The sequence below is a fragment of the Pieris napi genome, chromosome 12 (assembly GCF_905475465.1).
Source record: "Pieris napi chromosome 12, ilPieNapi1.2, whole genome shotgun sequence".
Lineage (NCBI taxonomy): Eukaryota > Metazoa > Arthropoda > Insecta > Lepidoptera > Pieridae > Pieris > Pieris napi.
The window spans coordinates 2,289,410-2,304,352 of NC_062245.1; the positions used below are offsets into that span (position 1 = coordinate 2,289,410).

At 33.2% G+C, this 14,943-nt stretch overlaps 2 protein-coding genes across 2 annotated transcripts; one reads left to right on the forward strand and one right to left on the reverse strand.

The window, feature by feature from the left end:
* The first annotated feature begins 7 nt into the window (after positions 1-7).
* LOC125054269 (post-GPI attachment to proteins factor 6) lies at positions 8-13,778 on the forward strand. The gene is made up of 4 exons (XM_047656023.1): positions 8-512; positions 633-881; positions 7,736-8,887; positions 9,933-13,778. The coding sequence occupies exons 1-4, from the start codon at positions 227-229 to the stop codon at positions 10,652-10,654; spliced, it is 2,409 nt and encodes an 802-aa protein (XP_047511979.1). The 5' UTR covers positions 8-226; the 3' UTR covers positions 10,655-13,778.
* On the reverse strand, positions 13,775-14,880 carry LOC125054271. Its single transcript, XM_047656026.1, has 3 exons — positions 14,577-14,880; positions 14,304-14,475; positions 13,775-14,228 (listed from the first exon to the last, which is right to left on the reverse strand). The coding sequence occupies exons 2-3, from the start codon at positions 14,466-14,468 to the stop codon at positions 13,851-13,853; spliced, it is 543 nt and encodes a 180-aa protein (XP_047511982.1). The 5' UTR covers positions 14,469-14,475; positions 14,577-14,880; the 3' UTR covers positions 13,775-13,850.
* Positions 14,881-14,943: the final 63 nt, after the last annotated feature.

Genomic DNA, 14,943 nt, shown 5'->3' on the forward strand with positions numbered 1-14,943 from the left:
ACGTCATCTTATTGTCATTTGGAATTTTCAGTTTAGTAGATCAAGTACCGAATTGAACGTTAATTTCGTTCTTCGTGTTGATTATTAAAAAAATAGATATTATTAAACAAATTTTTTTACAAATTATAGCGAATGTTTTTGAGTGTCCTCGTACCTACATTATAATAATTAGATAAGATAAGTAGTTAATCTCAATTCTTAATAGATTTAAATCAAATGTTATGATATGGAACTTTTATATTGTTTTTATTTTCTGCTTTTGTGTTTTGTGGCCGGTAACGATGAAAAGGAGAATGAGGATGAAATTAGGAGGAGAAGACTTATAGAGCAGTTGACAAAAACTCGTACGGAAATACTTGATAACTATGAACTGGTTACCCGGCAGATAGCTACGGACGTATTTATGTTCAGAAGTTATCGGACTGTTTCTGTGTTGATGTACCATGTAAAAACGGACATAGAAGAAGCTCGATTCACTATTCAATCAGAAGAACTGCATTTAAATAATATTGGTATGTAAAAAATATATCGATAATAAATATACGTTATCTAGGTAATCTAAAAAACTTATATCACCTTTGAATTTGTGTCGTTCAATGAGTCATTTGTATAATTACATATTGTATTTTTAGGATCATGTACTCCTCAAGAAGTTATACTAAATATAAAGCATGGCTCCTACCCTGCAGTTAATCCAGATGGCTATGACTTTCCTAAAAACTTCATACATTCACAATCAAGAGAGGAGATACATACAATAGAGCTTTTATCAGACGGAAAGAACCAAACATATACAATACATAAACCAAAGCCAGGTTATTGGTTTGGCTTAGTCTATATAAAATGGCAGGATCCGAGAGGGCAAAAGGTTGAACAACAAGGTATTCAATAAATATATTAATATTTGTATACAAAGATATGATAACTATGAGTTGACCTGATTCACAAGTGAAGTTGCTGGTTACATTTGACTAAGGCCTATATTCTAGAAACTCAATCAAACCTAAATTTAGTTTCAAGAGCTGTCAAACAATTTTTCCTATGGGAAGTTTGAAATATTTGACAACACTCAAGACTAAAGACAAAATTTTGACTTGAGATATGGACCTTAGTATTTAAGCTTTCGGTATACCAATATATAAATGTATGAATTACCAACCAGATTGATAATAATAGGTCATAACTTATAAATGGACAGTTAACTTCTATTATTTTACTACATACAAGTCTGAGAATGTCTTCACTAGCATGTAAATTTATGCTTTTTGAAAATGGTGGCATTTCATACAACCTAGATGTTTGTCGTTGTTGTACAAAATCACAATTTGTATTCGTGTTAAACAATTCCTATGCCGTGATACGAGTAACGCTTATAAAAGGGTCCAAAGAGGATAATATTAGTCATCCGGTTAATAGGAACACGTCGTGTTACGTGTAGTTTAGTTTAAAATAAGGCAGTTACTATCTGATATAAAAATAATATATATACGACTCCTGATTGCATTATTTAAAATATAAATATTATTTATTCATGTAGGAGAATGTACACTGAACGTCAGTAAAATAAATATCGATAAAAATGGCAATAAACTCTCCCTCGGCAGAGAAAGCTACTTAGTATAAGATCCCGATATACAACGACCTTCACCGAGATGCTTATTTAATGAAACATATTTTATATTTAATTTAATATGTCAATAAATATAATCCATATGGGTTGCCTAGCAAATTTCAGTCCAGAGTATGTTTAATTAATATTTAAAAAAAAAAAGGTCGTTGTATATCGGGATCTTAAGGTGATATCAGACGGTTCATTTTTTGTTCATTTTCACCTTTCATTCGGTACATTTCACTCGAAATGAAATGTCTGAACAAAAAATGAAATACGAGTGCCGAATGAATTCATTAGTGAACCGATCCAACAGTGTTGGATATTGGCATCCGGTATCTTTCATTCCCACTCCGAATGAACGAGAAATGAACGGTCTGAACACTGAGAGAACGTTCATTCGGATTCGGCCATTTTGTTTCGTGTCCTGTAGCCGACGGACATCACGTTGTCGACGAAGTTATAACTTTTTTTTTTCTGTGTGTTATTATATTGTTTTCATGCGGCAAAATGGTGTTCAAGTGGAACGATCAAAATACATTACTTTTTTTTTTAAATAAATTTCTTCTTTCAATCCATGGTCGCACCCACCACCTTCGACGTTTTCTTTGCTTCTTTTTTGTCAACTCTTTGATTAAATGATCACAAATTAAACTAATTCCAAGACATACGACTTCATTCGATGACATATTTAAAAGAAAGAACAATGAATGTTCATTTCTGTATCATTTCGTCTAAGCCGTGTGAACATAGAATGAAAAAAAATGAAGCATTCACTCGAGTGAACAATCATTCGAGTGAACCGTCTGATATCACCTTTAGACCAACTTTTAAAAGAACGAAATATGAATATGTACAATGTTGTGTAGGGTTGCTATAGTGACCATACAAACAAGTTAACAAACCGAATAATCACATTTATCCTTATTTATATCCTCTATACCAAACTGCAGAATTATTGATTTATCAGTATAGTCGGAAATAGACGATGCATATTTTTCAATTAATGACTCATTGATATTGATTCATCCACGTTTAATGTCGATGAAATTTGATTAAGGAAGAAGAACCTTAGTAGAGTTAGAAGAGCATTTATTTTGAAGCTACGTGAATAATAATCCAGGGGCGCTACAACTTTTGAAACAAGATGATGTCTGACACATGTTGGGTTTAAGACATGCCATTTTCCTCACGATGCATGCCTTCGCCGTAGTAGTGAATGTTGCAACGCCCTCTGCTCAATCAGCTTAACCCACATAATACATAAGATATAGCTGATATATTAATCAGATTAGGGTAAAAAACCGCCTTCACCGGGGAAGACGTGGACCTTTACTTCGTACTTCGTTCACTCCAGTGAGCTTCCGTCCTGCCCTTTAGGTGCTTGACCACCCCGCGACGGCCCAAGCCGAGGTCCGAATCACACAGAAGACGCCCTTGCGCTAGTCGCGGGAAAAACGCCCATTCAGGCCGAGCTACGCTCGTCAAAACAGCCCGAGCTGAGCTGTAAAGACCCTTAAGGCCAACAGCGAGATTCCATTCCACAAAAAAAAAATATTAATGCAATTTGCGTATTGCTCCGAGTACCTTTTGTTTGATTTCCGGCGAAATAACAATTGTTTCGGATTTCAAGGTGCTTTGGACTTGTTATAATATGAATGAAATGGAAAAGTCGTTACGACCTACATTTTACTTAAAACGCATTAGGTATCATATGAAAGTACCAAGTAACCAAGTGTGGTAATATCGACGCATATAGATAAAATAGTTAACTTCAAAAGGAAACAGCCTTGCTCAAATGGTAATTACCTGTTTATTGCTAATACTTTTTGTATTAAAGTGTTCTAATTTTTGTATCCATGTTCAGATTTTAATATATTATTTTACAACAAAGTCTAGTTGATAGTAAGTCCTACTTTTTGTTGTTGTTTTTTCTATATATGCAAGTGTGTTTTGTTTTGTATGTAAAATAACTTATGGTTAAATTAGTTTTTAAGAGCCTGTATAACGTATTGACCTCGGACCAAGTGAACGCGGCAGGAAACGTTCATTGATCAAAAACGGTTAGCAAACCCTACCTTCTATAAAATAGTGTTGTTTTCTCGGATCACCTATAAGAAATAAGGGGACTTAAAGGGCATAAAGCCGGGTCTAGACGTGTGTAACGTGTAATGTAACATCTATCGGCTGTTGGTATTGCGGGAGCACAAACGCGCTCGCAGTGCTTGTTTGTGTGGAAACCAAGATTCGTTATTACAATTCGCGTTGCGTTCGTGTGATGTCCACACTGTTGATGCTAAGTTACTCGTACGTTAAGTGTAAACTTGTCTTGACCCGGCCTAATCTAATATATAAATTTCTCGTGCCACAATGTTCATTCCCATACGCTTCCTGGCTCGACAGATTCTTATCAATTTTTTAATGCATATTCAGTAAGTCTGAGAATCGGCTACTACCTATCTTTCAAACCCCTAAGTGATAAGGGGTTTCCACCCCCTACATTTTTATTTTGTAGATAAATTTTTTTGTTTTTATTTTTTTATGATTTAACATAAAAAAATACATATGTACAAACCTTTATTTTCACCCCTCTCAAATCAACCCCTATTTTTATTTGTTAATTAAAATCTATGACTTAAACTCTGATGGTTACCTATATAGAGAAAAACCTAAAAAGTTCATTCCAGAAAACCGAACAGTCTCTGGAGTAGCAATATGTTTCATGTTGGTATGTACTAAAAAGGTAGGCTAAGTAAAATCACTCTAAGGAGAAACGAAGTTCGCGGGGGCAGCTAGTATTATCTAATAAAATAGCCAATTCAAAATTCTCCTCCTTTTTTAGTCCAGGAAACGCATTTTATTTTCCAATTCATGATTTTTGTTTCAGCAGGCCAAGCTTGAGCACTCTGGTTTAGATAGTAATGCATCGTTTAGTGTATTTAAAATGTTATTAATAATTATTTTATATATTTTTTTTATTCCACATCTTTATTCTATTATTACAGTTATTACTTATTCGATAGAACGGCAAATTATTACCCACACCGATTATCCTACAGAAAATAATAAAGGAAGCAACTCTTGTGAACTCAGCCAGTGCACAAACAAATAGGTCTCCTATATATGAGATTGTCTATAAATAAGCTATGCTGTGATATCTGGTACAAATATAAAGTTTAAGCCGACACTGCATTCAAGCATTGCGCCTCAATTTGTCGGTTGCGCATATTGCCTTGATTGTAACCACTTCCGACCTACTTCGCGGACTCCATTCAATTGTCGTAGGTGTCTAACCCATGTTAACCTCGTTTCCGTTTATCAATCAAATAAAATACTAATATTGTTAGTGTTATTCTGAACTTACTAGAATTATTATTATAATTATTACATAGACTAGACTGATTACATTTTTGCATAATTTATTATTATTATAGCCTCTTTATTTCCATAATGAATAATATATTAAACAAGTACATCATATGTTTAATTATTACATAATACATATGTACATGCATTAAAAACATAAAAATATTACTAATATTAAAAAGAATCAAAACTAAAAAAGATCAAAATTCATTTTTATAAATCGTTATCATCATTATTTACATATACAGTCAAAATCTATTATAACGACATTGTAGGGTACTCATATTTGGTCGTAAAAACCGATAGTCTAACAGCCGATGACGTTGTTATTAAGTACCTAATACGTAGACTAAAGACTTCAGCCGGGACCTCTTTTTGACTGTATGTCTAAGGTTCATGGAACAATCTTTGTACTACTTAATTATATTAAGTTGCAACATAAAGGTCATTATTTCAGTGAGATTTATTTATGAATGGTCTACGTACATATAAGTGATCGCAAAATGTTGCTAAGCTCAAAACTCAACCACGGTTGGACCAATTCGAGTAGTTTTTTCTATTTATTCCTTAAACTCTGAGGAAGGTATTTGTGGCGTAAAAAAATAATAAATAAAAATAATGGAAAAGAGAATATTCTCTATGTGGTAGCAAAATTTTCCATATGTAGCTACTAAATAAGGTGGGTTAAGTAAAAAAATCATATTAAGGCGAAATGAAGTTCGCGGGGGCAGCTGGTTATTAATAGTACATATATGTTATTAATAGATACTACATCTAATAAAGTATAATCATTTTGTCTTCAAAATTCGAAGCTGATGTAGATATTATGACTGGAAGATAATATCTAAAAGAATTAGTATGAGTTGGTATTATTTTGGTTCGATTAAAAAGTACTTCGACTTCTCATTCCCAAGCGTCCCATTGTTTTTATCAAAGACAATTTGTCATTGCTTTCACCGATTGTTGTTATATATAACGTGACGAATACTTTTAAATTATTGGTTTTTTTAACTAAAATTTCTTTAATTTTCATACACAATTTGTTTTAAGACAATGCATTTGAAATGAGATTGTTTTATGAATTTTTACAAGGTGAATATTATAACACCACTTTCTGCAAAGGCATTGGGCACGGTGCCAAGAAAATAAAATAAACATTACAATTTTCTATTTGAACTATGTTCCAAGGTTCCATAGTCAGGTTCTATATATGTTTCAATGTTAGATTCTATATACACTGGATCTCGGCATTCTTAAATATCTTTTCGCGTGGAGTAGGGTGTGGTAAGGGTGTGATTTTTAAAAATTTACAAATTAAGTTTCTAAATCTTTCTTGAAGTTATCAAATATATGTACATATTATATATAACTAATAGCTCATCACTACATAGTATAAAACAAAGTCGCTTTCTCTGTCCCTATTTCCCTTTGTATGCTTAAATCTTTGAAACTACACAACGGATTTTGATGCGGTAGAAAATTTTAATAGATAGAGTGATTCAAGAGGAAGGTTTATATGTATAATAACATCCATTAAATAGTGGAGAAGTACTGTTATTTTTGAGGTTTCTAATGTGATGTCGTAAATAATTACATTTTTTCCGCTTAAATTGCAAACGCAGGCTGAACCCGACGAGTTTTATCAAAATAATGTACTAAGTATTGTACCCATTGAAAAGGTCTACAGAAAAGTCCGTGATGGTATATGTCTATCTCTTATGGATAACCCACAATAACTTTTTTTTGTCATTAATTTTTACGACAAATAATGGCTAATTTTCGAAGCGATTTTAACCAATACAGCATTAATCCTTAACCAATTAAATACCTTGAATACATTGTTCATTTAATACAGATCTATATGGCCCTTTACACCGTATGATTTAAGTGAATATTTTCGAAGATATTACAGATTTAAAAATTGCGGGACGTAGCGTTTGCGGCGGTACCGGCCGGCCGCACAGTTTTTCTGTAGTGTATTTAGTATCAGCATTGCACCCGTGCGAAGCCGGGGCGGGTCGCTAGTATATTATATGAGCGTATATGTATTATTTATTAAGTAGATTGTCTTGCTTATTCATAAGTAGTATTTCGTCTCTTTCCGTCGATTGTGCTATACGCTGTGATAAAAGTAGAAAATTGAGATAAATTCTAGTCTAATGACCGTCAGACCGATTTATATTTCTATAAATATAGAATTATGAAAAATAATATGTTTCTAAAATACTATCGCATTATAACTGTGAAGGTAGGTACAATATTTTAACACCGAAACGAAGATTAGCTTAGTGTAACGTGTGCCAACACTTTTCGTGATAAGTAGGTACTTTTGAAATTAGAAAACAGATTACCGAAATTAACTAAATCTATTTACTAATAAAGAAAATCTTGAGAAGTGTATAATGTATTATAAATATGCATTTACAAAAGTTTCTGGTTTAAGTTACTACATACATAGCACTTAAGTTAAAATAGCCATTTAGTATCGAAAAGGTGCGTGATTAATAATAATTGTTAAATATTAACCTAGGTAGATTTTGTTGCGATTAATATTTGCTTGTTTTTTTTTTCTTATATTTATATAAGACGGATCTAATCTGAATAAAACCCTTAATACAGAATAAAAATTAAAAAAATAATTTCGTCCTTTTAATCGAAATATTTTAGTTATTTTTTAAAAAGTTACCGCCCTAATCTTGTTCGCCCAGGCGCAATTATTAAACAATACAAACAAATGAGCGTGTTTTTCTATTTTTTCAGGTTTAGTTGCTGATTGCCATACAATATTGTACACGGATTTACAAGTAAAAAAGGAAGAGAAAATTGAAATAATAGACTGCTATAACACTCTGACCATAGATTATCAACAATTGCCAGCATTATATAAATGTATGTCCAACGATAATATAGATCCTATAAGTCTGAACATAACTGTAGTTAATACTGCATCTAATGATTCAAAAATAACATTACAAGTGCAACCAAATTCAATACCGTCACAGGAAAATTATATAATATACTGCAACTTTGATCCAAGACTGAATATTATACAAAGAATCGTATTCGATTCTTCTCCAAGCTCATGGCATTATATAAAAGTGGATAATATTTTTGGTAACACTTCAAATATAGCAGACTGCGAATCCTACTATCTCAGGGAATATGATGAACCCGCCGATCAATCTATTATAGACCTTATGCGCGACGACAAAGGTCGATTTTTCACATTCGATTATGGCTTACCCACCACAGACTTACAAGATGCAACCAGTCTGGTAAACATAACGTCAAATGAAATCAAAGCTTTACGATTTAAAGTTAACCAGTTCATTGATATCGGTGGCACGTTAACGATAGAAGCCAGTCTATTGATGAGTTTGAAGTACTATATGGGGTATAAGAGAGAGTTGAAGAAGGGTACGCTGCTAGCGTTCACTGAGGATAACCAATTCTTCAAGGCCGTGATTTGTATGGACATCGGTCACCCTAGTATACCATTGAAGACTGGACACTGTAAATTTAATGATAGAGTTAAGCCAGCATTGTTTGTTTTAAATAGTACGGATTCAGAGTCGATTTACGAGAAAATTCTTATCCCATACCCGGATAGTGGGAACTGGTATTTAACGTTTAGGCTGTTTTGTGATGAAGTCGTGTGCCCCTGTCTTACTTCAGACAACGGGACTAAATACTACGTTGACTCTCCAACTTCAGAAACTGACAGCTCTGTAGAATCAAGCACGTTTTCGAATATAACGAGAGAGGGTGAAACTGATTGCAACGCAACTGTAGTATTGTCGATATCATCTACTTCGTGTCTTAATGGCAGATGCAGTAACCATGGCAACTGTGGATTGAATACTTTTGGAGGTATGGTGATGTCATACTGTTCGTGTTCAGCAGGATATGGAAGTAAGTTGAATAATTTACGTCTCCTTATGTAGCGTGATAATAATTCCCTTACATCTAAAAAGATTTTTTATATTAATTTACTAAAACACAATTTATTATATAGTTTAACTGTTGTTTATTTACTGGCGAAACATTTATTAATACATGTAGTAGGCCCAAAGCTGATCGATTATGACCACTGCAGCTGTTTCATAATTTTTTTATTTTTTAACTTCGCAATTTTTTTTTGTAGAAATTGATTTGTTCTTTAATATTGTGTCACATTCTTTTGTTTTATCATCAATAGTTGTAAAACACATATAAAAGATATTTTATATGCATTTTTTTTTACACCTTGGGTAACATTATTGTAGTGTTAGTAGGGACCCTTTTTTTCTTCTTACAATTAAAATATTAATCAGTGATAATGTAGCATTCAAATGGTGAAAGAATACTTAAAATCGGTCCAGTACTTTTTGAGCCAATTCGTTACAAACATACTTACATACAAATCTTTCCTCTTCAAGATTAGTATAGATTAGGTGATCATTATGTGCCATAATTGCACTGGGTTTAATGATATGAAGATTTTCTACCGGAACATCCACGGCATCCACCCTGGCAGGGTTCGAATAGTTTATCTCTTGTCTCGCACGTTTAACTACTGGACAACGCTGTAATTATAAAATAACCTGAAAGAAACCAGTGTTGGCCTGGTGGCTTCAGCGTGCGACTATCATCCCTGAGGTCGTAGGTTCGATCCCCGGCTATGCACCAATAGATTTTCTTTCTATGTGCGCATTTAACATTTGCTCGAACGGTGAAGGAAAACATCGTGAGGAAACCGACATGTCTTAGACCCAAAAAGTCGACGGTGTGTATCAGGCACTGGACGCTGATCACTTACTTGCCTATTAGATTTAAAAATGATCATGAAACAGATTCAGAAATCTAAGGCCAAGACCTAACGAGGTTGTAGCGCCACTGATTTATTAACCTGAAAGCCATACATGTATAAAACAATATTAAAAGTATTCTTTCTCAATAACTGTTTATTAAATTTTAGGTTGGGACTGCTCAGACGATTCAAGAATGGACAGTAAAGTTTACATGTTAGTGTCGCTACTACTTTTGACACTTAGCAACTTTCTCTTCATGTTCTCGATTTACGTCGCCTGCATTCGATACTACTACACCGAAGCCATGATGTATGCATTTACAATGGTGTTTTCAACTTTCTACCACGCTTGTGATGCGCCAGCGCAAGTTGCGCTTTGCATCATAAGGGGAAACATACTACAATTTGGCGATTTTTACTGCGGATTAATGTCATTTTGGGTCACCCTTCTGGCTATGAGCATTATCGGTGATAAACTCAGATCAACATTTCAGCTATTTGGAGCGATCCTTATCGCTCTCCTAACCACATGGAACATGCATTCGTTCGTTGCGTTTTTGTTGCCAGTTGCGATCGGTGTTACCATTGTATTAGCATCGTGGTATACAGACTATAGTAAAACGCATTGTATGCGTTATCCTAAGACGTATTATTCTAGGCACCTGCCATTTGGCATAGTTCTGGTTTCAATTGGTTTGGTATGCTACGCGTTTTTGCAGACAGAACAAAATTACAAAATAGTACATTCGATATGGCATATGATTATAGCGATTAGTGTTGCGTTTCTGTTGCCAGATGTAAAAAGGGTTGATATGAATCCGTTCGTTCCGAGTTCGGGGTACTGCTGGCGGCCGATTTGTAATATATTTAGGAGAACCACGAATCAATAATGCATTTATTTATCGACCAAATAAATTGTTCATCTATCATCAAAAACGTAAAACATTATCAGTAAGATGCTTGATATTATTTTGTAGAATATTTTTTGAATTATCGGTTTGTTGCTGACCCTGGGGGCTTTCATACACTACTGTTAAGGCATCTTGACTAAGCCAAGCCCCCTGGTGATCGTAAGTAACTAAGAATATTAAGCGATGATGCAATAGAAAACCGAACAAAGCAAAACATTTAAATGAACACTTTATTTGGTCGAAACACGTCTTTTGGAAACGATTTTGATATTTATATAAATCATAGTAACGTAAGCATAATAGGTAATGCCATTTGCAATGTTATAATAGTAAGTAAGAAGTGAAAACTAACCTAGTCAATGCAAAAACATCTAACAAATATTATTGTGATATTGTATCATATACATTTTCATACGACAATATATAAATGTATAACATAGTACATATGTATATAGATTTATTATACACTAGAACAAGTTATTTTTGTGTCATAAACGACATTAATGTCCGTTCATATCTACAGGCGTTGAACGTGACAAACATGCGTCGTGACAAACAAAATTATATTCTCCTGTAGTCTTAACACGAATTCTATATTCGCGCTTCGGTTTAGTCCCAAATACACTCACGGAGCGCGTCCCAATATTCGATGAAAAAATGTATTGTCTATTACGATAACTATTCAATTTTAAGTTTGGTTCGTGCTATGGGTATTAAACTCTCTGGCTATTAGCAGTCCATCGCTATGTTTTGTTTGCGACCGCGGCGCTGATAGCAATGTTTGTCTGTGTCATGCCTTTGTCACGTTAGGGCTCATTCAGACGAACGGCACGCGCCAACTGCAAGCGTCGACGGCTGCCGTTGAAGGCAGTCGACTAATATAGACAGGGAGCCACTTGCAAAATGATGTACAGAGAACAAGATGGAAACTTTTTTACACTCTATCCACGTTTGCGAAGAAACGAAAATAATTTTTTCAATTATTTTCGAATGACAACTGCTTCTTTTGATGAGCTAACAACCATTTTGAAAGCTTCAATATCTCGTCGAGATACCGTGATGCGGACTCTTGGACTATTTGCAGTCGACTGGCAAAATAGCGGTCGTGGCACGCCACAACTGCGAGCGTAACAACCCATCGACGGCTGCCGCCGAAACGTTGACGCCTACCGTCGACGCGCTAACGATTGCCGTCGAATGCCGTCAACGGCACGTCGACGCTTGCAGTTGGCGCGTGCGCGTTCGTCTGTATGAGCCCTTAGATATAAGTTAACGTGTTTGGCACGCTCAATGACTGTAAATATCGGTGCATATTTGGACGATCCAGCACTGGATTTCGCGAACCGTGTGTGCTATAATTTATTGATTGATTTATAACGAAGCCATGGATGTGGTTTTCCTGCCCCCTATTATTATCACTCAGCACGGAATTGCCATATAGTTGTAATTGTTAAATAAAGTTCTGTTACATATTTTACAATTTTATAGATATCTTTAACAATACTGTATTTTTGTGCAGTTCAATACTCATCCTAAAACCGTCATAGTTACTAAGTAACTTTTATGTATCTTATTACATTTGAGATTATACTAAACGGAATGCCATACATTCTAGATATGACCATCTATCATGTATTTTGAACTCTTTTCCATAAATATCAGGTTAGAGTCCATCCTAGTTCAGACGATTGCTAACATGGGTGCCTTATACTGTTCAATTTCATCTATTATTAACACAAGTTTAAATGTATAGTAAAACCTTTACCCTACACAGAGATCAAGATTTTAAATGTAGCCGTGTTTAAATGATTTAATGGGTGTAGCCCGACACGTGTCAGCAAGTAGTTTAACGCGCAAAAGTGTTATTTTTTTAAGTATATTACTTCCAAAAAAATAATTTATTTTAGCACGCCAAATCCTTGCAAGTACCTAACTGATATAAAAATATTTAATCATTTCCAATAAAAAATGTAGTTTAACCTGTAGGCTACATTTAAAAGAAATTGATCACAAAAATGAAGATTGAATGTGTATAAAAAGCTAATTAGTTGAAGATTATATTGTATTATTCATGTTTTGAGATTATAGAAATACTTGCGTACTTGAACACGAAAATCTCTTTAGATTATGGTACGATTTCGATAGTTATTTGATTAATTAGTTTAACAAAGAATTCTGTTTCTTTATAAACTGTTAAAGTAGCTTAGGAACTCATTTCATATCTGGTTGAGGTCTTAGTATTAATAATTTTGTTTAAATACCATAATATACAGGATAACGTAATTAGACATTTTGATATATGATTCAAAAAAATTAAGACTATGTACAAGACTTGAGGAATTTATCCTGCCCAATTATTGTATTATCTGAAACTTGGCATTTTAAAATGTTATATATTGATGCATGTAATAGGAAAGACTTAAAGAACCGTTTAGATTATAAATTCCAGTGATTTCTGGTTCATAGCATTTATAAAATAAATAAATGAAGAAAAGGTGTCATAAATTTATCCTCAAAATCACATGAAAACATATCATACATCATCGAACATTCTACAATCCTTATTAAAACATATTTTTCCAGTTTATTTTTAAATTCAATGATGTATATTTTTGGTATCTTAGTCAAGGAGATGTTTCTAAATTGTTACATTCTTAAATGCATTTAGCTATCAGTTGTCACATTCCTTACTATGCTCAATTGTTATTGACAAGATTTTGCTAATTACCATTATCTTTAAATAGACATTTATTTCTTTTTATATACTATATTATCAAAATATGTATATTATATTAAAGATTTTATTAGCCTTAAGTTGCCTGTCATAAACATTAACATACTATTAGCAGTAAATACAGCTTGCTTTTAATTGACAAAAAATATTTATGGTATGATTATTAGTAAGCGATGTGAATTGTTTTATGATTTCCTTGAAAATAAAGTTGTTGTAAATATCATACCATAAGTTTCATGACACAGCTGCTGACTTCCATATTTTTTTATTCTACCAGATACAGTTTATTTTTTACTGAATTTGTTATTTGTGTTAATATGAAAATATGTCTTGTTAGATATTTATGTGATTATTAAAACCAAAAATGATTAAATTAGTTTTATTTATTTGTAATATATAACATTTAAAACGAATACAAAGTATATAACAATTTGCTTAAAATTAACGAACAGTTCCTGCACCATATCTAATTTCTTTTTCAAACTGTTCGGCTTTTAGTGTACCATCAATACTTTTGCAATTTTTATTGAACACACTATATGCTGAAATTTCACCTTTCTTTTTAGGTCTTGTACTTGTATTTAAACAAATGCCAATAAGTACTGATATAACAAAAAATACTGCACCAAACTGTAGATTTAGAAAAATTATATATAAGGTTAACCAAATAACACCATATATTGACCATTTTAGCACACAATACCCCCATGTTTCTTGATTTTCTTCATATTCAACTTCACTAGTTTCCGATGTTACATCTACTATATCTTCAAGTAGTAATTTTGAGCTATTATTTGGTGGATGTTCCTCACATTCCAACTGAAATTAAATTATAAGTTTTAAAACAATACTTTTTAATGAAAATTAACAGGCAACTTCAGTAGGGTGACATACCAATATAACTTCTTCCTCTTTTTTATCCATTTCAACTGATTTTGGAACTAAAAAGTTAATGAGCTTGTCTTTAGAGTTGTCCAATTTTTGTTTGATATTATCTATAAACTGTTGTCGCTTTCTAAGTGCTCTATACTCTTTCAACTTTGCCTCTATTTGTGACATATTTTACCTTTGAATAACATGTTAGACATCATTAAAATGCAAATATCAAATAAAAGAAGTTAAAGGCATGCTGTAGGGAAGGCTTCAACAAAATGGGATTATAAATACCGTTTACAGATGTTTTTTTAATTAAGTAAGCGATTATAGGTCACTGTTTTAACTTAATTTGTGGTAATTGTGTTTATTTCTGCCTGATCATATCACTCCAGCCTACGCTTGTTACCAATTCCTAATCCTCTACGTAGAATTTGGTCTTATATACAAGTTAACTAAACCCTGTGGCAGTAATACTAAATACCATACATAACTTTGGTACTTTTTATTTAAATGGAAATCAACAAAAATCAAAACATTAAACTTGGAAAACAATAAACATTGAACAGCTGGCACTTCGCGCCTGGAAATAGCAAAATGACATTTTCAAGGTTGTTATCTGTCAAAGTCATCGTGAGTCATAAGTGAGTAGATATATATT

Excerpts from the sequence above, each read along its gene's own strand:
- LOC125054271 (XM_047656026.1), bottom strand. The coding sequence starts at position 14,468 with ATGTCACAAATAGAGGCAAAGTTGAAAGAGTATAGAGCACTTAGAAAG. Across the intron at positions 14,229-14,303 it reads AAGAGGAAGAAGTTATATTG|TTGGAATGTGAGGAACATCC; the intron begins GTATGTCACCCT and ends ATTTAATTTCAG.
- LOC125054269 (XM_047656023.1), top strand. The coding sequence starts at position 227 with ATGGAACTTTTATATTGTTTTTATTTTCTGCTTTTGTGTTTTGTGGCC. Across the intron at positions 882-7,735 it reads GCAAAAGGTTGAACAACAAG|GTTTAGTTGCTGATTGCCAT; the intron begins GTATTCAATAAA and ends CTATTTTTTCAG. Across the intron at positions 8,888-9,932 it reads GTGTTCAGCAGGATATGGAA|GTTGGGACTGCTCAGACGAT; the intron begins GTAAGTTGAATA and ends ATTAAATTTTAG.